A 24,440-nucleotide genomic window follows, 5' to 3' on the forward strand; every position below is an offset into this window, starting at 1 on the left:
CAGAATGAATATGAGTTTCACCAATACAAGAAGCATTCATGTCATGATCATTCTGATTCTTAACGGGCCAATCTCCATTGGGATTATGTGGTTTGAGCTCTGGTGCACCACTTGTCACTAGGTTTTACTCAAATAACCCACAAATGCATAGGACTTTTGCAATATGAAAATATCACAGATTGTAATCACATGATGCTGTTGATCAACCTGTATGACAGTCTGTTTTCTGCATGTTATTTGAGCTATTTCAGTGAAGTGAGAGGGAAGTGAAACACTGTATGTAGGAGGCTCAGCCTGTTCAAGGCTAGATTACATTGAGTAGTCTGCACTTGGATGATATTGGTTTCTACAGGACTGGAAATGCAAATTGGAGAACCATGTCAAATTCATGGGTTTCGTTTTAACAGGCGGCATTGAAGACATGAGCACTCTAAACATAATTTTGGATTATGTTTAGAGTGGATAGGAGTGGATAGGAGTCTCTGGCCTGTGGGTGTAGGTTGAGACTCAGCCTGCGTAGTGTCTTTTGTTTTAGGACCTAGTTTGACCTAATCCTATGTTAAATCGTTTCAGCTGATCAAGCAGGGAAACAGTTTGATGTAATCCTAATTTGGCTGGTTTCAGTTTTCTAGCAATATTGTTGAGCGTTTTTGGAGTTGCCTTGCGCAATTAAGAAGTGTATCCTTAGCTCGTTTTTGGGGATATGAAAGGAACTTATTTTTTTTATCACTGATATTGAAGTGAAATAGTTGGTAACAGTTATGTCTGACCAGTTGCTCTCTAATGAGCGGTCTTTACCCCTCTTCAGGCGGTTGTGTTACGCAGCTGGTCACTTTTTGAACGACCTTTGCGCGTCATTATGGTTTACCTACCTATTGGTCTACTACCATTCCGTGCTTGGGTTCAAGAGCACATATGCAGGTGTATTGCTGTTTATAGGTCAAATAGCGGACGGTGTCTCCACGCCCCTTGTCGGTATCGAGTCGGATCGAACAGCTGGATGTGGAGCATATGGCAAAAGAAAAACTTGGCATTTAGTCGGTAAGTATGACTTCAATAATGTTAATTGATTAGCCTGGTTTAACTAAAGTTATGTAGCAATTGAGGGGTTACCCAGTAAAACTATTGGGTGAGTGCACCTGTGCCATAAAGATCCAGACCATTTGGCAGAGGCCATAATTCTATACTTACATGCAGGTAGGCTAGGTTACACTCTCCATCTGTCGAAAATCTATTGCACACATGAGAATAAGAGAACAGTTCCAACAAGCTTGAGACCGTTGGAAGGTTTCAATTGTCCCAGGTTTATTAGACTAATGAAATGTCGCATTAACCAAAAAAAATCATTGCGAGATGTGTAGGCCTAAAGGAAACTGCAGAGGATACGTTTTCTAAAGATCGACAATATTTGTATCTGTTAGACGGGTGTATTTTTATTTTGTCGAACTTTCTTTATTGCGACAAATGATGATGGAAACGGATGTTTTTCGAATAAGTAATTGCCGAATACTTTTGAAGGTACACGGGGGTACGTGATGTAATCACGTAACTATAAATTCCAATCCACATTTCATTCTAAATGCCTACTGCTTGCAAAATATATTTTTCAACTATCAAAATTATGTTTCTTTGCAGGACAAGGATTTTCCTGTATTTCAAGAATGCCTGAATTGCTTGCCCTTGCTTTTCTGGTTGGCTGGCAAGTTCCACCATCCAATTATTTCAGATCTACAGGAGTGCAAGTTTCACCAAGGCGCGGACCCTGGCGTTATGTTGGCACATACAGTACCAATCAAATGTTTGGACACCTACTCATTGCAGGGTTTTCTTTATTTTGACTATTTTCTACATTGTAGAATAATAGTGAAGACATCAAAACTATGAAATAACATATGGAATCATGTAGTAATCAAAAAAGTGTTAAACAAATCAAAAGATATTATCTATTTGAGATTCTTCAAAGTAGCCACCATTTTCCTTTGACATCTTTGCACACTCTTGACATTCTCTCAACCAGCTTCATGAGGAATGTTTTTCCAACAGTCTTGAGTCCCATGTAACTCAGTTGGTAGAGCATGGCGCTTGCAACGACAGGGTTGTGGGTTTCATTCCTGTGGGGGACCAGTACGAAAATGTATGTGCACACTATTGTAAGTTGCTCTTGATAATAGCGTCTGCTAAATGACTACATTGGAAATGATGCAGGGTATTGTTGAATCTATTTTCTATGCTAACTGTAGACAAAAAAATCACTGGGCAAGTTCATGAAAATATAGCTACTGTTGGGATCATCTCGCCACTGCCAGCAATGTAGTATTTGAGGGGGAACAGGCAGGACTTGAACCAGCAACTTTCTGTGATTACAGGGTGAGTGCTCCTCTGGGGGGTGAAGGACAGAGGTGTACCTAGTAAGGGTGCCCAGCTTTAGGTTTTGGAATGTCCCATGCATTGGACCATTATTCATGTAATTATGAAATAATCCCAGTAAGGTTACATGTAGGACTGCGGGTAGCCTAGTGGTTAAGGGCTTTCGGTTAGTAACCGAAAGGTCGCTGGTTCGAATCCCTGAGCCGACTAAATAAAATCTGTATGTGCTCTTGAGCAAGGCACTTAACCCTAATTGCTCTGGATAAATTTTTTAAATATAGTCATAATATTGTACAGGATTATACTGTATTATAAAAACCATCAATTAACTAATAATCGTATAACTAGACCAGCTGATTAAACATCATTACAACGGGCTCATGAAAAATTATTTTTTTGTCCTGTCAACATTTCTCTTTATTGTTAGTTCCATGCATGACTAACTCTCATAGGCTGGATAGTTTGTTTACCCTGACCTCATCCCCCCCACCCTTACAGGCACTATCAGCGTACTTATCTCCTTTCCCTTCATATTTAACCCGTGTCTGGGATGTGGTGACAACACTCCACAGTGGGTGTGGCTCACCTATTTCACCCCCTTCATCATCATCTTCCAGTTTGGCTGGGCCGCCACCCAGATCTCCCACCTGTCACTCATCCCAGAGCTGGTGTCCAGTGAGCATGCCAAGGTGGAGCTCACTGCCTACAGGTGAGCCGAATAGGTTACTTTAGCAGGAGGTCAACAGCAAGCTAGTGAGGTGACTCTTATCACCCTAAATAAAAACATGTATGAGGAAATCAGTTGAAAGTGAAAAAATAAGGTACTGTACCACAGGAGGCTGCTGAGAGGAGAATGGTTCATAATAATTTCCAGAATGGTGCAAATGGAATGCCTTCAAACTCCTGCAAATTATGTGTTTGATACCATTCCGCTCGTCATTACCACGAGCTCGTTCTCCCCATTTAAGGTGCCACCTTACCACCAGTATTACATAGTCTAATTATTAGTGATATCTTCCGATGTAGTTTTACAACCTTGTACCGTCTCTCTCACTGTGTAGGTATGCGTTCACGGTGGTGGCCAATATTACAGTGTATGCTGTGGCCTTGTTACTCTTTCACTTCCAGGCCCAGCAGACTGGAGATCCCTCTGTCACTGACAGCTTGGGCATTGTTGACATCCCCATATTCAGGGTAAGCGCTGCCGTTCCTGACCTCACTGTTTTACAAACGGTACTCTGGTGCAATACAGTTGAAATGGGAAGATCACTTAGTCCTCAAGCACACATGGGTGTTCAGATTGTTACAGTCATGATGGCTGAATGTAGTCTGAGTACCTGTCTTTTTAACTAACATTCCACTCTGTCACTCCTGTCATTTGCCAAAGACAGGAGTGGCAAGGAGAAGAATGTTAGTTAAAAAGACTGGTACCCAGACTACCCACTGGGCACACACTGGTTGAATCAACATTGTTTCCACGTCATTTCAATGAAATTACATTGAACCAACGTGGAATATACGTTGAATTGACATCTGTGCCCAGTGGGTAGGCTGTTCTCGATTGTAATCCTGGATATTACTTTATCCTGGACTCTACCGATTGGGACATTTTCAAAGATGACAACGCCAACATTCACGATTACACTGACAGGGTCACGTCTTACATCAGTGTTTGTGAGGAAAACTGGATTTTGTCAAATTCAGAAACTACAAACCCTGATTCATGCTGAACTCCGAGCGCTGCACTTAGCTAAAGAGGTGGCACATAGGTGTAACAACAAAGATGATTATAGAACTGCGAAGCAGCTGCTCAACAAGGGGATTAAAGTGGCCAAAAGTTGTTTCAAGGAGTGCTTTCAACGACTGCTCGTCTGTCTGGAAGGGTCTCCGACAGATCACAAACTACAAATGAGTTCTACTGTCGTTTTGAAACAAAAAGTGCCCTCAGCCATCAATAGTCTCCTCAGTTGACAACACCCTCAGCCATCTTGCCCCTCAGTTGACAACACCCTCAGCCATCAGGACTATACCCCCACCACCCTGCGCCCATCCCATCTACTTTCTATCAATCATGACCAAAACCGCCTGCCACCTGAACAGTTTCATCCAACATTCATCCTTCATAAACCGGCCATCGGGTTCATAGGGATTAGTTGATTTTGCATTGAGCCGATTACTGCACCTAGTCATCAATGACCTCTAACGCAAATCTGCACTGTACTGCATTTGCGCTATGTCGACAACGTTGTATATGCACTGTATATATTCGCCACGGCAGCATCCCTCTACTATATATCTCTATGTCCCCTCTGTATATTGTATATTCCCTCTGTAATCAGCCTTTACTCCAGAGTTGTATGTTTCCTGTTCCGATATTGCATATTATGTATGATGTCTGTGTCAATATTCTCTTTTGTATATTGCCTTGCTGGCAACGCCTTCTCTAAGGCAAATTCTGGGTATGGGTAAATGTACTTGGTGAATAAAGGTGACGATTCTGTATATTGTTTCCCTCTGTCTTTCTGTCTGTCTCTCTCTCTCTCTCTTTTGTGTCTGTCTTTGTCTCTCTCCCTCTCCTGTCTCCTGCCATCAGGATCTGTCCCTCATTGTGCTGGGGATCGGGGCAGTGTTTTCTTTCGTCTTCCACCTGGGCACCCGAGAGAGGGTTCCTCACAGGGAAGAGCCAGGCTCGCAGAATGATGAGAGTCAACCCCTGATCTCCCCAACTTCCCATAACACTATACCCCAATCTCTCCTCCAATGGAATCATTGGCTGAAGGAGCCTTCATTTTACCAGGTCTTTCTCTAATCTGAGTGTATACAATATAAATGACCTTTAGGTTTTGTGGAAGTGTAAACTGTAAACCTGCTTATTTTGGTCCAGGTTGCTTTTCTGTACATGTGCACCAGGTTGATAGTCAACTTGTCCCAGACCTACGTTTCCATGTATCTCATCAACTCCTTATTGCTACCAAAGGTAAGGCTACATGCATATAATACATTATAATGGTGCCATTTATAACCATTCTTCAGAAACTTTTGTGCTTGTGAAACTTGCTGACTGTGTAGTAATGTTGGGCTCATTTCCTTCTCCTTTTCCAGAACTTCATTGCCACCGTTCCTTTAGTGATGTATGTCAGTGGGTTTGTGTGCTCTCTGGTCATGAAGCCAATCAGCAAGCTTGTAGGCATTAGTGTGAGTTTTTCTGTCTGTGATGTTTTAAAACTGTCAGAAAAATCATATAAAAAGCCATAGTATTAATGTTCTTGTATACCCATTTTTTATTTTGTAATTCCCCCTCTCCTTAGATGACTTATTTGCTAGGCCTTGTGCTGATCCTGGGGTTTTCCTCCTGGGTGTTGGTGGGCATGAACATAGGGAGGCTGATCTATGGAGCTGCTGTACTGCTGGGTGCAGGCTCTGCCACCATCCTGGTCATGTCGCTCTCCATGACGGCCAAACTGATTGGAGAACAGACGGTAGGAACACCCTGTATGTTGTAGCTAGATGATTTTTCTCCACTGTTGTCATGACGTTTCTCACCATGTCAAAGGAATTAACTGTGACCTTGTTCGGCAGCAAAGTGGGGCCTTTGTGTACGGGGCGATGAGCTTCACAGATAAGGTGGCCAATGGCATTGGTGTCATCATAATCCAGAGACTGCATCCCTGCAAGTGAGTATGGACCAGACTGGGATCTGTTCTTCAAAATATCCCTTCTTTAGCGTGGTTTGCAGACCCCAAGGGAAACCAGGGTACAACTTTACGAGTAACTGTCGCTCTTGGTTGTATACAGTTCACAAGACAGCTGTCCAGAAAGTGTGTGGTTCTATCGAGATGTCATGGTGATTGTGACCGGGGGTGTGGCCTTAGCAGCAGCATTTTCCCTATGCACCCTCCTCATCTGGCCTATTAGGATCCGCCAACGTAAGTGTCCAAATCAGTTGTTGGTCATGTTCCGCTGCTCAGACATTGTTGAAGCGTGCCAGATCTTACGCTTGGATAGGTATTTCACGTATCAAAGAACCACATATTTTATAGCAATCTGGTGACGGCAGCATAGTTGATGATGTGGCACGCAACCATTGGTTGATGCGTGCAACATCTGAGCAGGGGAACGCAGATGTTATCTCTGAGTGTGCAATATCTGGTTATTGGGTTGTGAGAGTATCATCTTGGCGGAGGGTGTGGATGTGGTGTTGTAACTTACTGCTCTGTATTCCAGTCTCACAGTAAAATCAGTTAAATGGTGGGAGATCTGCTCTATAGAGTTTTTTTGTTTTTTTTTGGTGATCAAATAATTTGACAGGGGAAGGGTTAAAATTAGTCCGCATGCAGCTTGAAGGTATTTAGATAATATGCTTAGCTTTTTATATTTGCAAGCTTGCGCTACTAATTCCAGAAATATTTTGACTTGGATTTTGTATTTGCTAATTACAAATAATGTCTAATCCAAACTTTTTTTTACTGCCATAAAATAAAGCCACGCCTCCATCTAGTGGAAAAATGTTGAACTACACCTCAGATTGATATGGCCCTTGCACACAACAGCACTCAAACATGGGCACACTGGTTGAAAATCTCCTATAATGCATTAGCTATGTATTTCCTATCATTGTTCTCCTCATAGGTTTACCCAGTACTTCTGTCCAGATGGAGGCAGAAGACAACAGAGAATGAGGCTACACAGGAGTCAACTGAAGAACAGAGATTCATTACACTGATTAATCTGTGGGGAAAACATTGCACCTGTTCACAGGACAAAGACCAGGAGATTTTCAGTATACCCATTGGAAATAAAACAGAAACTTTACAGCAAGACTAACACCACCATATCTATCTATACCTTTTAACCAATTTAGATGTAATGCATTTATGGGGAATTTATGGAGGGAAATAATTTTTACAATGTTTATTTAACTAGGCAAGTCAGTGAAGAACAAATTCTTATTTACAATGATGGGTACCAATAAATGGGTACAATATTCTACTTTATAATAATACTGCGTACTGTAGGCCTACTTACATGTCAATGTTTTACACTTAAAAGGGAATCACTTTTTTCTCCCTTTTTCTTCCATAGATGTTCTGAAATAATACTTAACAGGTGTAGTGACTGTCTCCATTATTTCCTTCAGATTTTCAATGTACAGATTTTGAAATTGTCAGTCACGCAGAGATGTAAACTGTATTTTTATGATTCTTTTCATATTTAAAATGTTAATGTCTTGTTTCCTTTAAGATTTTGAGAGCTTTTGGACACATTTGCCTGATGCATGGTGGAAAAAATGACCACAATGCCTAGTTTCTGATGAAGATGAGTTATCTCAGAGGAATAAACATTTACATCTCACTCACATCTTCACTGAGAGAGATGAGACAATCATCAGTACAGTTGCATACTATTTTCCACAGGTGGGCTCCCTGGGTAGCAATCGCAATTGACCACGTTGCAGGTTGGATTTATGTGGTTGTTAAGGTTGAATTTAATGTTGTGAGTTACACATTGTAACCATTTGGTGAGTACAGTCAGTTGAGTCCTAGGTTATGAAATATAATCAAGAGAAGCAAAGAGAGAAAAGGTCCTTTCATTATTCTCTGTGAGATGGGCTTGTTGCTCAGCCTACAGCCATCTAACTGATTCCCCAAAGCACTGTTTAGAGATGCGGTCTTGGGTAATTTGGAGGGCGGGCGTCATCACTGCTTGTTAGTTGAACCACTAATTGGAGTCTGTGCTGGCAATTGGTGGGGGGCGGGAGCGGTGGTACACTGTGAGTGGTCCCCTCAGGGGCTATAGATTTGGAACAGTGTTGTACAGAAAGCACACCATCATCAGAGGCTTATTCAGGACTGACACCCTTCTTTGTTTTCAAAAATCCATATGACAAATACATTTTTTAGATTACATTTTTGTTGCCCCATCTAAATGTTATCATACTGTATATCAAGATAGTCTACACGCCATTCTACACCACTAGTTGCTTCATCAGTTGTGTCTTGGAAAATGAACCACCGCCTACCAAGAAGGAACATATCACATGGTCATTTACTTGTCAACTGTAGGCCAACTTGTCAACTACAGCTATCATGCTTCCTTCAGGAGGAATATTTAATCAGTGGATAAATCCCATTAAATCTGAGCTCTTTCTCATTAATGTGTCAGATTGACCATAAACCACCTCCTACACACCATCTAATTAGTGTTTAAAAGACACAGATACATACCTCCAATAGAGTTAGAGGGAGTCAGAGAACAAACAGATTTTGTTCAGTGTTAACTGATGAATGTAAACAGCAGAAATTCCCCCAATGTGTTGCCAGCGATAAAGCTATAAGTGCTTGGTGAGCAATTGTATAAATAAGGAGGCTTGATTTTAGGACAGCAGCATGTTTGAAAATTAACTTGGCCAACCCATCTATTCTTGATCAAAAGAACTACTGGTGTCCATTGTTCCAATGTCAATGCTATGTCCCTTTTATGCTCTGTGGCCCCTCGAAGCTATCAAATTCTCTCAAACAGATGTAATTATAGCCAACGTCTCGGTTTCTGAAGATATTTCATGGCTTAAAACAGCAACTTGACATTTACATTAGTTCTTGTGTCCCAACATAACTGTGGCAAGTCACAACAGCTGCTTGAGTTGCACTCTTGGATCTGTGACACACTGACTTATTCCTGTGTGTTTGCCCTGCTGCTTTGAGTTGAGTACCTTGAGTTGAATTTGTTTTGCAATAAAATACAAAGCATTGGACAATGGACATTATGTTTTAATTTTACTCTGACTATGCTATATTTAAAGGATTCATTGTAGGCCAGTATAGCCTTAACCAGGGTTTTTCAAACCTCACCTCAGGGACCCCCAGTGATTCTATGTATTTGAACTATTCAAAAGCTGTCACACCTGATTCAACTTTTCAACTGATTATCAAGCCCTTGATTAGGTGAAACAGTTAAGGAGATGTTTGACTGGCCTAAACTACAGACTACTGTGAATGAAACATATAGTCACCGGACAGTTTATTAGGTACACACATTTGGTACTGGATCAGACCCCCCTTGGCCTCCAGAACAGCCTGAATTATTCAGGTAATTCTACAAGATGTCGGAAACGTTCCACCGGGATGTTGGTCTATGTTGACGCCATGGCATTACGGAGTTTCTGCAGATTGGACGGTAGTGCGTTCATGCTGCGAACAGCCCGTTCCATCTCATCTCAAGATGCTCTATTGGGTTGAGGTCTAGGGACTGCGCAGGCCACTCAAGTAAACTGAACGCACTGTCATGTTCCAGGCGATGTTTTCCACTCCTCAACTGTCCAGTGTTGGTGATCGCGAGCCCACTGGAGCAGCTTCTTCTTGTTTTTAGCTGATAGGAGTGGAACCCGGTGTGGTCATCTGCTGCAATAGCCCATCTATGACAGGGATCGACGAGTTGTGCATTACAAGATGCCGTTCTGCACACCATTGTTGTACTGGCCTTGAACTGCACAGTTATTGGTCTGTTTGTGGCCCGCCTGTTAGCTTGCACAATTCTTTCCATTCTTCTTCGACCTCTCATCAATGAGCTGTTTTCGCCCACAGGATTGCCGCTGACTGGATGCTTTTTGTTTGTCGCACCATTCTCGGTAAACCCTAGACACTGTCATGCGTGAAAATCCCTGGAGGGCGGCCGTTCCTGAGGTACTGGATCCGACGGGACTGGCACCGACGATCATGCCACGCTCAAAGTTGCTTAGGTCACTCTTTTTGCCCATTCTAACACTCAATCGAACAGTAACTGATTGCCTTGATGCCTGTTTGCCTGCTTTATATAGCAAGCCATGGCCACTTGACTGTAGGAGAGATCCATTTTTGTGTACGGGTGGTGTACCTAATAAACTGGCATGTGAGTATCTTTAAAAAATATATATATACTTTTTATATTTTACATTGAAACAGGAAGACAATGCTGAAGTTAACTCATTAGTGGTGTGATGGGTGCAACAAGCCACTCAGGTCAGGTGCTGCAGTCAAAATGTGGATGATTGACGGCTCAAATGCGTTGCATGGGCCAACCAACCAGACAGAGCGCTTTCTCATTCGATTGAATATAGAGCATCATGAAACTCCCGCCAACTTGAAAGTCGACTGTAGGCATACACAGGTGAGATAGCTAGCTAGCTAGCCAAGAAGATAAAGTAGTCTACTATTTGCCAGCCATGAAGATAAAGTAGTCTACTATTTGCCAGCCATGAAGATAAAGTAGTCTACTATTTGCCAGTCATTGACAAGAACATTGTTAACATTTTGCATTCAAATAAATGAATCAATGTTCACTCGACGTTTAGAGGAAACGCTATTTCATCTTGTGTTTACAGGAAAACGTATTTGTTTGAAACTAAACTTAGCTACGTATCCACAAAAAGTAGGCAAAAAAAGGTGAAGGCTGCAGAAGTGCTAGTTAGCTAGCTGTTATACGCTGCTTATTTAGCTAAGCAGATAGTCTCATTAAAACACGTTAGAGCACATAATTACGACGTAGCAGAATGTCAATGCATTTTTTTGCTTGACTTCAAGTAGGGCTTATGTAGCCAGTAGTCTACTAGCTATGTTTGTTATTGCAGGAACGCCCTGGACCAGTGTTGGGACCATAGCTATTGCCTGCCCCTTGACAGACCTGATCTGCTAAGTAGCCCACTAGCCTACAGTAGGCCTATGTTTATTCAGATACTGGTTTTGTGTTTTCTTCAGTTGAAGACTACTGAGGCTTCTATTGATGTCTACACACTACTGTCTTTTGATGTCCACCCACTGCTGGACAATAATATGTTTGTTGAGTGCCTGATTGAATGGGGTTACATTTGTGAGTCATGGAATGATGCCCCTTTTGTGGGCACAACAATTTCTCAACTTTTAGCCTTCCTTTTGAAACTATTATTATTTTTATGGTTGGGGAAACATCTCTTTATGGTATGGAAAGAGTGTTGCCACAATATTACCACACTGTCCTGATGAAACTCTGAGAAAATAGAGAATTAGAGGAGGGAAAAGGTTACTGTCGCAGTGTATGTCATTATTTTTAGAGTAAGGATAGGTCATGATTCATTGTGGATGGCCAAAGAATGTACATGAGTTATGATGCCAACTCAGCCAGCAAAAGTCCAGATCAGACCTGCTGGAGCTGGAATTCAAACAGTCACATTTACTACCATATCATTACTCCAGTGTACATACTTACAACAGCATGTGTGATCCAACAACAGCCTATAAAGGAGGGCTGTTTTTTTTACCCTGAAAGAGCTTTCACCAGCCATTAGAAGTTGTGTATCACCTCAAGGATATTTCAAATGACTCTGGTTTTATTTGCGGAGCGCCACTACAGTTTAGTTGTGGTTTTATGTTTGAATAATGCCAGCCTTTTCCACTTTTCAAGCCTGAAATATAATTTTAAAACATTGAGTCTGTCTCAGCCAATTGTTCGCAAGAAGGTTGGTGAAATGTCATCCTCGTCTGAGGTTTGCCCTTTTTCTATGGTCATGCTTGCTCATAAAGTCAGAGTAAGCATGTGGTTCGTTTAGACAGTGGTTCATGCAGACCTTCTGTTTTTAACTGAGAAGATGCTAACTGAAGTGTCTGAACCAACGTCATGCTCTGAGACACTGTGGTTGGACTGATGCCATTTCCTGGATTATGCTCACTTGTATTTTTCATCACAACACTTAGGGTTGTCAAAAACAAAGTGATAGTTGAAAGATGCAGTTTTAGATTATGACAAAGAAGTCTGCATTGTCCATAACTATGCAAAGTAGACGTTAGTCTTTTGTAAATTTCAGTGATCTTTTTTAGATCTAAGTATTTCATAATGGATAGTTAAACCTGTGTGGTGGTCTTCATTTTGTTTATTTTTTGGGGCACAATTTTAAAAACATGAAACATGCAACAACATATTATTTGGTCATTGATATCTTTGACCACAGAAACAGTTATGAGAGAAACAAAGGAAGAATAACGAGACAAAACGAGTAACCTACATCTCTTCTATGTACATTCAGAATTTATGTGGTCAAAACACATGTTAATGAATCAAAGGCTGGTAACCTCACGCCTGGGGAGTGGGGAGGATTTGTGGAAGAGACATTTGTTTTCTACACTCCTTAAAAGAAAAAGCCATTGCAGAATGTCTGCCGACTACACTCCGATGAAAGCATGTAACGCGTTTCTCTCCATTTAAAGTCCAAAAAGAAAGAAAATCTTGGAAGACAGCCTTGTTAACTGACTCCAGCTGTGTGGTTATTATGGGTGAGAAGCTGCTCTCTCTGATGGCTTCCCTTGGCTGGGGGGGAGAGAAAAGCCACAGACCGGATGCCCCTGTATCATAAGCTCACTCAAAGCTATATAGAAAGGGGCTTGCAAAGTTTAAAGCACAGCCTCTTGCTTGTTTGAAGTAGGATTGCCTCGTGGGGTCCACTTCTTATAACTTGGGGGTGATTGTTTTTAGGAATGGGTCGTTTGTACATGGGTCGTTTTGTACTTTCTGTTCAACAAAGGTTAGCCTATATGTCTTTTTAGGATAGTCTCAATTTTAATATGTTCTGTACTGTTGTTTTTCTTTGAATATCTTCCCACTCTTATGTTTTTTCCAAACGTGTGCTTGATATACTATTCAAACATGTGAATGTGTGTGTGTGTGTGTGTGTGTGGGTTAGTACAGCTGGAATTTGGTAGGCTGTCTTACAACCTGTGGTGGTGGTGTCTATATGGTCTGGAGTGAGTGTGTGTGTGTATGGCTGCAGTTGGCTGCTGGTGTCCTAATCTTCCTGGTCTTACCCACTCTCTGTAGACTACCCAATCTCTCTGAGAGCCTTGCAGGGAGGTAAGGAAGGATGAGAGAGGGAGATGCCGGAGAGGGTTGGTAGCTGTGTGCAAGTGACTCCTGCCTGACTGTGAGACTGGAGTTGTGCTGAGCGTCCGTACTTCACTGTACTGCTACATCTGGCTTTCCATGGAGCTCCCCAACATCACACATATGGGTGGCAAGGCAGCAGACAACGCTATCAAATGGCAGCTGTGCTATGACATGACGGCCAAAACCTGGTGGATGGTGAGTTCACATGAGAACTAATTTGAGGTCTTTATGTATGGTCAGTGTCTTAAGTATTCCTGAAATCATAATTTATATTGCCTTTACCCACCGCTTTTGTTAAAACTACCTTTGGTTTGAAGTTTGGTTTGAAGTTGTATTTTATGCTATCTGATATCTCACTGAATATTGTTGTGCGTCCAGATGTTTCAGTTGCTTTGTAGTTTACAGATTTATTATAGTTTAAACGAAAATGACCATAGAAATACCCGTCATTCGTAATAACCTTGTTTGGTGTTGATATTATTCCAAAATGCAAAGTTTGAACTTGCATGAATTCAAAAATTGTTAGGCCTAGGCTAATTGTTTATACTAAAACTTAATATACAAGTGGTCAAAACAACAGTGAATGCCTATACTAACATCGTGAACGTCACTGTGTTGTCTGTCCTGTGCCAATATACAGAACTTTGTGCTTTGCAAATATTTTGTTTTGATCAAAATATGTGGGCCACCATCACCATGATTTATAGCCCACTGAATAAATTGCATGATAGTTTATTTTCTTTATTTCTTGGTAAATAGTATGAAAGTCAATATGTTGATGAATCTGCACAAACCATGTGGGCAGCAGGTGTCCCCTGATGTCTTCGAGATATTACATGCATCACCACACACAAAAATGCACTATACATTCAACTAATAGAGACAATAGTTCCACTGTAGTTCATCGATTGATTGCTATGAACTAAAATCTATATTTTAGTATTTGTTGAGGGGAAAACAATTTACATTGTGTTTGTTTCATTACTCTTTCGTTCACAAATGCAGAATAAACTAGGTCAATGTCTTTCTGTTGACCTAAATGCATGACTTCTCTCTTCGTGAGAAACTTGAGACAGAGTATGCTCTTACAACTGATCAGCTAACAAATATCTGTTTGCTTACACTATCATGTAGATCATCAGTACTGTCATGCATATTCCCAAAACCACTCTCATGCACGCATTCACACATTTTCTCATGTTTTGTTGTTGTGTTAGCTCAATTGCGACAAATCTGTGAGTCTATATTGGATTACACTGTCAAATGCATTTGAACACAGACACTATTTTCTGTCCCCAAAATGTTGGAGAAGCACAACATAAGAAGATAAACATACTTTTAAGTTGTACACGAAAACTCATGTCTCGTGTTCAGTTTCAGTAAGAGCGGACTACATCCTAACTGCAGTGATGTGAACCTGGTCACAATTTGGCAGTCATATACAATATCAGTAGTTATGTAAATAATCAAGCTCTCAAATGTTTTGGGTGTTATCATTATGCGGAGTCTATACCATTCCTACTGTGATATGCATATACACTGTTCTATGGGTATGCACTGCACAGTATTTGTACATTCTACTGTAAATCAAATGTATTTTTATTTTATTTGTCACATGCTTGGTAAACAACTGGTGTACACTGAGAGTGAAATGCTTACTTACGGGTCCTTCCCAACAATACAGAGAGAAAGAAAATAGAGAAATAATAGAAAAGTTATAATAAATACACAATGAGTATCTATAAGTTGGCTATATACACAGGGTACCAGTACTGAGTCAATATGCATGGGTACAAGGTAATTGATGTAGATATGGACATATAACTAGGAATACAGTGACTAGGCATCAGTTCCTACACTGTATACTAAAGTCTGGCCCGCGCCTGTCTTCTCTCAGCCAGTTTCCTTCAGAATGGTCTGTATTTGCTTAATGTCCAAGTTCCCAGTTTTGATTATTTATTCATCTGTAATAAATTGCGTGTTTTCTCCCATATTATAACAAAGGTGATTGCTATCCTCCCGCTCGTTCTCTCTTTCTGCATTAGCCACCCACGCTTTTGTTTAAATCAGCTTGGCAATTAAGACTTGCTACGAGGCCTAACTAATCAAAATGCTGCTCTTTGATTGTTTGTCAGACCCACTATGAGAAATGAGCTGTCTCACTAGCTGGTGTTTCACACATGTTCTCCTTTGTCAACATTAGCTGCTTGAGTTACCTTTTGATCCTGCCTGTATGTGTGTGCGGAGCCGTTTTGCTGCCATCACCCTGGAAGTACCCTTTTGGAAAACTTCAAATCAAAATCGAGTGTGTGCCCCTTTGTTACTCAATTCATTCAATTCATCAGAGTTTTTTTTCTTCTACTGCACATATGAAAAGTTTTTAGAGCTAATGAGTAGTTTAGTCCTTCTCTCTGAATATGAATCTAGCCTATATGATTCATTCTCTTCATTCCATAAAGGCCTACAGTGCCTTCAAAGTATTCATACCCCTTGTTTATTCCACATTTTGATCTGTTACATCCTGAATTTAAAATCGATTAAATCAATGTTTTCGCACCCATCTGCACGCAATACCCCATAATGACAAAAGGAAAACAAGTTTTTAGAATTTTTTGCAAATATATTGAAAATTAAATACATACATATCTTATTAACATAAGTATTCACACCCTTGAGTCAATGCATGTTAGAATCACCTTTGGCAGTGATTTACAGCTGTGAGTCTTTCTGGGTAAGTATCTAAGAGTCATGATTCTTTAAAAAATTATCTGTCAAGTTGATTTTTGATCATTGCTAGACAAACATATTCAAGTCTTGCTATAGATTTTCATGCCAGTTTAAGTCAAAATTGTAACTAGGCCACTCAGGAACATTCAATGTAGTCTTGGTAAGCAACTCCAGTGTAGATTAAGCCTTGTGTTTTACGTTATTGTCCTGCTGAAGGGTACATTTGTCTCCCAGTGTCTGTTGGAAAGCAGACTGAACCAGGTTTTCCTCTAGGATTTTGCCTGTGCTTAGCTACATTAAGTTTATTGTTATCCTAAAAAAAACTCCTTAGTCCTTGCCGATGACAAGCATACCCATAACATTATGCAGCCACCACCATGCTTGAAATATGAAGAGTGGTACTCAGTGATGTGTTGTGTTTGATTTTCCCCAAACATAACACTTTGTATTCAGGGCATAAAGTGAATTGCTTTGCCACATTTTCCTTATTGAAAATAGGATGCATGTTTTGGAATATTTTTATTCTTTACAGGCTTCCTTCTTTTCTCTCTGTCATTTAGGTTAGTATTGTGGAGTAACTATAGTTTTTGATCCATCCGCAGTTTTCTCCTATCACAGCCATTAAACTCTGTAACTGTTTCAAAGTCACAATTGGCCGCATGGTTAAATCCTAGAGCGGTTTCCTTCCTCTCCGGCAACTGAGTTAGGAAGGACGGCTTTGTTTGTAGTGACTGGGTGTATTGATACACCCTCTAATAACTTCACCATGCTCAAAGGGATATTCAATATCTGCTTTGTTTGATTTTTATCCATCTACCAATTTGTGCCCTACTTTGCGAGGCATTGTAAAACCTCCATGGTCTTTAAACACTATTATTGCACACAGTGAGTCCATGTAACATATTATGTAACACAGGGGTTGAATACTTATTGACTCGAGGCATTTCTAAAAACATAACTCCACTTTGACATGGGGTATTGTGTGTGTTTAGGCCAGTGACACGAAATCTCATTAATCAATTTTAAATTCAAGCTGTAACAACAAAATGTGGGAAAATTCAAGAGGTGTGAATACTTTCTGAAGGCACTGTATGCCTGTGTGACAGTTACAATAAACAGACATTGCTGTTGCTAAAGATTGACAAGGGTTTAGGTTAGTTGAATGGTCTCAGTCAACAGCCATCTCTAGCTGAGGCTGAGCACAAACCACTGTCCTGCCCTAATGGTCTGTTTCTTTACTTCTGAATAACAAACTCATGCCAAAACAGCCATTATGCCCAGTCGAATGCATGTCTGTGTACTACTGGAGCTTCCTGTTCCCCCCATGCAAATCTCTTCCAAGATCATTAGGAATGGGTGACACATGTTGGACTGGGTTGTGGTTTTGTGTAAAAGGCAGTGCAAGCTGGAAAAAGAAGTTCACCTTCCAAAAGGGGAGATGCAACAAAAATCCATTTGGATACATTTCAAAAATTGGGATGTGAGAGGATGTTCCATCCTCACCTTCATATTTTCACCGTATTATTATGTCACTGTTTACTGCACATGCATTTTTATATAGAGGTTTACCATTATCTTATTTTTATTTATTTAAATAAATGTTCTCTCCAATTTCGTGGTATCCAATTGATAGTTACAGTCTTGTCTCATCGCTGCAACTCCCGTATGGACTCGGGAGAGGCGAAGGTCGAGAGCCGTGTGTCCTCCAAAACCCAACCAAGCCGCACTGCTTCTTGACACAATGCCCACTTAACCCGGAAGCCAGCCGCACCAATGTGTCTGAGGAAACCCCGTACACCTGGCGACCGTGTCAGCGTGCACTGCTCCTAGCCCGCCACAGGAGACGCTAGTGCGCGATGGGACAAGGACATCCCTGCCAGCCAAACCCTCCCCTAACCCGGACGACGCTGGGCCAATTGTGCGCCGCCCCATGGGTCTCCCGGTCGCGGCCGGCTTGCGACAGAGCCTGGACTCGAACCCAGAATCTCTAGTGACACAGCTAGTACTGCAATGCAGTGCCTTAGACCACTGCGCCACTCGGGAGGCCTGAGGTTTACCATTATTGATGTGCTGATTCCAAAGATTGTCATGGAAAATGAAGTGTGAGGACTACAGTGATTTTCCAAATTGGCCTTGATTTACTTTATAATCAAAGTTTCAGTAACTTTCAGTTGACCAATACTTGATAGTCTAATTGCCAAAGTCTCTTGCCTCTGCGTTTTATAATGTAGACATGTCCCAAGTCCCAATGTTTACATTTTTGATTCAGTCAAATCTGATCTACACCATGCTTAAGGGAACCAAATAAAAATCCTTAATCAAAGAAACATCTCTTCAGAATGTAGGATTTCCAAAAGTAGGGGCCAAATGGTGGGAGGGAATTAGTGTTGGCTGTAATGTCTAATGGGTTTTGGAAATTAAATACCAACATTTACATGACCAAAAGTTTGGTGGACTTCAGGCTCATGCAGCATTACGCTATAGTTGCAGCTCAGTGAAAATCAGAATTTGGGCTGGGATTTAAGACCCCTACTGTGCGACTCGGGAGGAATCCTTCCAAGTTCCTTATCCCTCTGACAGGACATTTATAAACATGTTAATGAAAGTGTACTTCTTTTAAGTTCTTTGCATCTAACATAAAAACGTGTTAATGACAGTTTATTCTCAGGGCCTGTACTGTATGTCTTTTACTACAAGGGTTTGTATTGAGGAATTACTCAGTGATGATTGAATAATGAATGGCAACATGAAAGAGCTCTTGTACTGTAACTCAGCTTTAAGTGTAGCTTGATTAAATCGTATTTTGGACGGTGCATGAGAGGCCTTTGATCGTACTCTGAAGTCTTTGTGCATATTGTCCAGTCAGTGCTTTCCAATGCCGGATGTTTATATGAGCCAATTTTGCATTTATTAACCAATAATGTACAGTGCAGCTAGCTGGGTGATATATCATGAAGGAGGTCCTAAGAGATAAACCACATTATCTTCACTGGCTTTCATCAGGAAGTCTGGAGAGCGAGAGAGCCTTTCACTGACTGCCTTAGCAGTGTCTGTACACAATATGTCGCTCTGCAACCAACCCCCCAGCATGACACAGCTGACACGCGTTGTTTTGCTTGCATCATTGTCCAGCGTTGCAGTGTGAATTTAGAACAATGTGCGTATTGCCTCTGCTACCATCCGTGCCTAGTTATTTACAGCCCGACCTCATTAAAGCGTCCTCTGGATGTTGCTGTTCACCACAGAGGGCAGTAAAATGTATCCTTATGCTGGTGGATCTCCCTCCTCAGCCCTTCTCCTATCCTCTGGGGGAACAGAGTCAGCCCTGGGATTGTGGTTCCAGGCCATGACATCAGATGTCTGGAAACTGACGTGAATTATTCAGAGAACCATAGGCTACTTCAACAAGGCTAAAATTAGGGGAAAATAATGGTTATTCGAGAAAATGGTAACAGTCATTTATCTGCCTTGACATGCGATTCCGACATACAGGAGGAGCTGGCATGACAAAAGAAGATATTGTTACTTGCTCTCTCTATTCATCTTTTTTTAAACCTTAACAAAACTAATTCGGACACTTCCCCCCAAAAAATTACCTTCCTGACATCTTCTTTGACTAATTAACAGACCAGGATAAGCACAGAAAGGGCAATCTCCAAACTACAGATTATCCCTCTCTTTAAAGAGGCCAAAACATTTTATTTTCAGTTTCTCTGCAAATCGGCCAGTATAATCCTCACACCATCTGTGCTATCAGATCTTAAGGAATGCACGCAATGTTGTGGCAATCCTTCCTAGTTACTGTACACTATATCCCATGTTATCCTTTTCCCTCTGGTCTGTCTTGGCTTCACTTGGCCCAAGATATTATTCATTGAAGAGGCAATCTGTAGTTGCTACATCCATCAGAACCCAAAATATAGGTTTGTTTTACTCCAATGTTTGTAAACAAATGCATGTAAACAAACCCTATTTAGCCTCAAAACATGGTTAAAAGTATAATTTTGATATCATGGATGGTCAGTCCTTGCATCCATAGCTCTGTCTATGAATTTGAGTGGTTACGTTTCTCCAGCCCAATTCCTCCGCTTTTTACCGAAACAGGGGCAGGGATATCGCTTTTTTATTGTTTCAACTGCTGATTGCCACTTTAAGTACATCACTCTGTGCTAAGTATCATCAAAGACAGTGCAGTATGAAGATGGGCAGAAACTGCTTCTCCAATAGAAATCCCAGATCACTCTTGTAAGCGATGCCATGGCGACGCAAGCTAAGCTCATGCGTAGGAGCACGTCATTGGGTCTAACGGCGTCTTGGGCCGAGCAGCGCACCTTTTTGATACAAAGTTGTTTTGATGAAAATGTGTCACTTTCACGAGGTTGGAGTGATAACATGTTCAACTACTTAAGACATTGGCTCGAAACTAGGTTGTATCTTTAGAAAATGAATAACCAAGGAAGAATTTTTCACTTCTCTCATTGACTTCTCAAACCCTGCCCTGGCCTGCTTGGTCTGTTTCAAAAGTGTTCCCGGAAGTCTTGTGATGTTGCGTCTCTCTGAGTTTAGAAACACTGTGGTATCATGGTGTTTGCAAGACAGAAGTTGTACATACTTTCAAGATAGAGCTGGGTGATATGTACAAAAATCAATATGATAAATTGACTGAATTATCCCGAGAACGATACGTTTCTAACTTTAATGTGCACCAGTTAACCTACTTTTGTATATTACCATACCCTTAGAACTACTACTAATACTTTGAATGTTGTAACTATCAATTGTATACCTAACGTTATCGATAGCCCATATTAGTAGAATTATTTAATTTCAAACGTCACATTTCTCTAGTATAGGCTACTTGTGGTGATGATCAATATCTGTTAAATGTCCTCGATAAATCGTTGTTGTCGAAAATGTTCGGTTTATCGTCCCAGCTCTATTTCAGGACATACTGTACAAAAAAATGACTTTATTTGGTTGCATTCAATTGAATTTGATCATGACACACACAATATGTAACATTCTGTATCATCTATATAGACTGTATTCATTGGAAAGGGACATTACTTTGTTCTGTAAGACATTAGTGGTTACCTTTGGAAAAGGTATTCTATTCAGCTGGTTCGGCCAGATGATCAGTCAGTTGTTTTTGATGATGTTTTCATGTCCACCGTCCTATACAAATAAACCGTGACAACAAGTTAATAGATTATATAGCTTTATAAACAGTCCTTTCATATGGATAGAATAGGCCTACTCAGTACTCACTGATGCTCTTTGTGTTGAAGTGAGCAACGGTATGGTACCGATTCAGAACTGAGTTTTTTGTTAAATAAGGGAGTGGCACTTGCTGCTTTACATTGAGATAATCCCAACTAGATTGAATAAGGGAGGTTTAAAGTTTTAGGACACTTGCCTGTTCAACTTCGGCCTTCCTCAGAGTTTTCTATTCCATCCCAGCTTTCATTAGATTGAATTGGGTGTTAGTGTAATTCTCCTTTTTGGAAATTGTGCATTTAGCGTGATTACGTTTTTGGATTACTTGCCGGATTTGTGTGGGACTTTCTTTGCACTTTAGAAAAGTTTGGACATGTAAAAATGGAGTCTAAGTGTTTACAGAGTGCAAGTTATCCTCGACGAGTGAGAGCCTGGGCATGGTTCACCTATTTGAAGAGGCTTAGATATTACCTGGCTTTAGGGCATTAACCTTGAATTACAAACATCACCCTTAGTGGGCATTACCAGGGCTTGAGTTTATTTGAATGTGGATAGAGAGAGGATACCTTCAGTTGGTTTTGAAAGGTCACTGCATTTGTTGACTACTGAGGTCAGATAAACTAACCTGTTGAATCCCACTAGTTGTAATTAGATATTTCATCACCAGTAGAGGGTGGTAATGAACCTCTTCTTTTTTTTTTTGATCATATTTCTGAGTCTAGAGTGGAGACTCAACAGTAGGTGTCACTAGATAGTCACTGAATGTCCTGACATTTTTTAATTACAATTTGTTTATTTCTTGGTAGACTAATTTCATGACTATTTGCTTCCAAAATACTGAATTTGCTTTTGGTTTATTATCGTGCACTTTTTTGTTATCTACTGATAGAATGGTATGAATTCTCAGTTCTGCTCAGTCCCAGACCTGTAGATGTTGTTTTTCATGCAGTAACTGGTTGGTCCCGCTGTAGATTTTACATATGGACGTCCTGCGCTTTAACTTTCAGCCTTTGACGTTGGAACAGAGAGCAGAGATCACAGAAGAGGACCACAGACAATACATTTTTAAGTTTAGTTAGATAAAATACATTTACAGCAAAAACATTTGCACATTTGTCTGATTTTATTGCATTTTGTTTCTTGGCACGGTGACATGACTGAATTTATTACATTATATTTTTACAGAGCTGCAATAAAGATCAAGTTAAACAACCTAAACATTGATATACAAGCATTAGATGAGAGAAGAAAATAGCATTAGTTCATGTGGAATATAGAATTAAATCAGAAAGTCAGTTAAAAGGTGTCCTATGACCTATCACGGGTTTGCGTGATAATCTAACTATTTGATTATGGGACCATCACTTTTGTTCACAGATTTGCGAGAAATGCCCAGTTCAGGTGAAATGGAAAAAGGAATGACAAGATATGTACAGAAACAAGACCAGCCTTGTGTGTTGTGAGATTGCTGTGTGAGTCTTCCAGGCTAGTCAGCACTTGCACTTCGGGTCCAACTCATAGAGCCAGAAGTGCTGGTGTATACTTAAGCAATAAGGCCCGAGGAGGTGTGGTATATGGCCAATATACCACGGCTAAGGGCTGTTCTTATGGACGACACAACGCGGAGTGCCTGGACACAGCCCTTAGCCGTGGTGTATTGGCCATGTATCACAAACCCCCGAGGAGCCTTATTGCTATTATAAACTGGTTACCAACGTAATTAGAGCAGTAAAACTAAATGTTTTGTCATACCCGTGGTATACCATTGCCTTCATCCAATCAGAATTCATGGCTCAAACCACCCAGTTTCTAATGTACTGTATGGCCCCACATTATTACAGGTCTTTGGTAGGAGAATAATGACATAAAGCTTCAAAAGCTGTCTTGTGAAATATCTCAGTCTACTTGACACACACCTTTATCTCCCATTGTTCTCTCTAAAAGTAGAATTCTAGCAACTCACTTTTCCAAAGTCAACCATATTTCAAATTACTCAGCAGTACAATTCTTACTCATTTTGTCCTTTTATTGTATTTCTGTGCGGTAAGCAAAGGTTTGAATTATAGATGTACGATTATGTAATAACAGGCCTTGACATGAACTAACATCAGTACCTAATGAAAACCCTTGGATTGGCTGTACCTAATACGTACATTAGCTTATTACAGCATAATCAGTGCCAAATTACTGCAGAGTAATCATTTTCTAATAGCCATTAGTTTTGTCTCCAAGGGGATTTGGATCATGATAAATTAAACCTCTACATTATGCAAATTGATGTGGTGTGATTCTGGGAAAGAGAGCTGAATAAGCCTACTTTGTGGTCCTTTTGTAGCTCAGTTGGTAGAGCATGGCGCATGTAGCGCCAGGGTAGTGGGTTCAATCCCCGGGACCACACATACGTAAAATGTATGCTTGCATAACTGTAAATTGCTTTGGATGAAAGCGTCTGCTAAGTAGCATATATTATTAAATTAAAAGCACTCCGATTTTTATTTTGTACCAAGCACCCTCAATTATTATCACAAGGAGGGTTGACACTGCTCTTTTCATTGTCATTTACATTTTTGCTGATACTATTTGAAAGATGCCTTTAGCCTCTAAATAGGGTCGTTTGGAGCGCTATATGTGTTTATACTCTAGATATTTTAATGTGATTCAGGCTTATTATGCATACCCATTTCAACCTTGTTCTGTAGATATACTTACTGTACCTTATCAGGTCAGTTGCAGCTGCTTCCAACCCTCTTGCAGGATAGAGTTTTATCTGGCCCAGTAGTTTCCTTGGTCAGGGTTACAGCACCTCATAGGACAATTCATTGTTTTTACAAATTGTCAAGTTTTTATGCTTTCGGCTCATGCCCTGTAAAGCTATTTGGATCTCTCCCCTCAGCTTTTGTACCACCCTTTCCACCTCCGCCAGTTACAGATCATCACTTCAAGACTGTAGGTTGTGTCACTTTTTCACTCTTTGAAGTGATTTATGTCAGTTCTTTTAGAAGACAATGTAGATAGCTCTCTCTCAAAAGCTATCCTGGTGTTCCAGTCCAATCCTGAACACTTTCACTCTACTGACAAAAGCTAGGTTTCCATCCAATTGGTGACAGATTTTCATGCGAATATGATAAAAAATCGGGATAAAAACAATATGCACATTTTCCCACCAGAGGTGCCTTTCCAGCAAACTGGATAAAAGGCTGTGTGTGATGACGTATTGTTCATAAAAATCACTTTTGCAGTTAAGT

At 40.6% G+C, this 24,440-nt stretch overlaps 1 protein-coding gene across 1 annotated transcript; it reads left to right on the plus strand.

Annotated features, from left to right (window-relative positions):
• Positions 1-382: 382 nt before the first annotated feature.
• LOC139541100 (major facilitator superfamily domain-containing protein 12-like) lies at positions 383-8,188 on the plus strand. Its single transcript, XM_071345327.1, has 10 exons — positions 383-1,041; positions 2,866-3,076; positions 3,429-3,561; positions 4,961-5,164; positions 5,252-5,344; positions 5,470-5,562; positions 5,676-5,846; positions 5,947-6,041; positions 6,163-6,293; positions 6,997-8,188. The coding sequence occupies exons 1-10, from the start codon at positions 762-764 to the stop codon at positions 7,044-7,046; spliced, it is 1,461 nt and encodes a 486-aa protein (XP_071201428.1). The 5' UTR covers positions 383-761; the 3' UTR covers positions 7,047-8,188.
• The last annotated feature ends 16,252 nt before the right edge of the window (positions 8,189-24,440 follow it).

The sequence above is a fragment of the Salvelinus alpinus genome, chromosome 16 (assembly GCF_045679555.1).
Source record: "Salvelinus alpinus chromosome 16, SLU_Salpinus.1, whole genome shotgun sequence".
In the NCBI taxonomy this organism is placed as follows: Eukaryota; Metazoa; Chordata; class Actinopteri; order Salmoniformes; family Salmonidae; genus Salvelinus; species Salvelinus alpinus.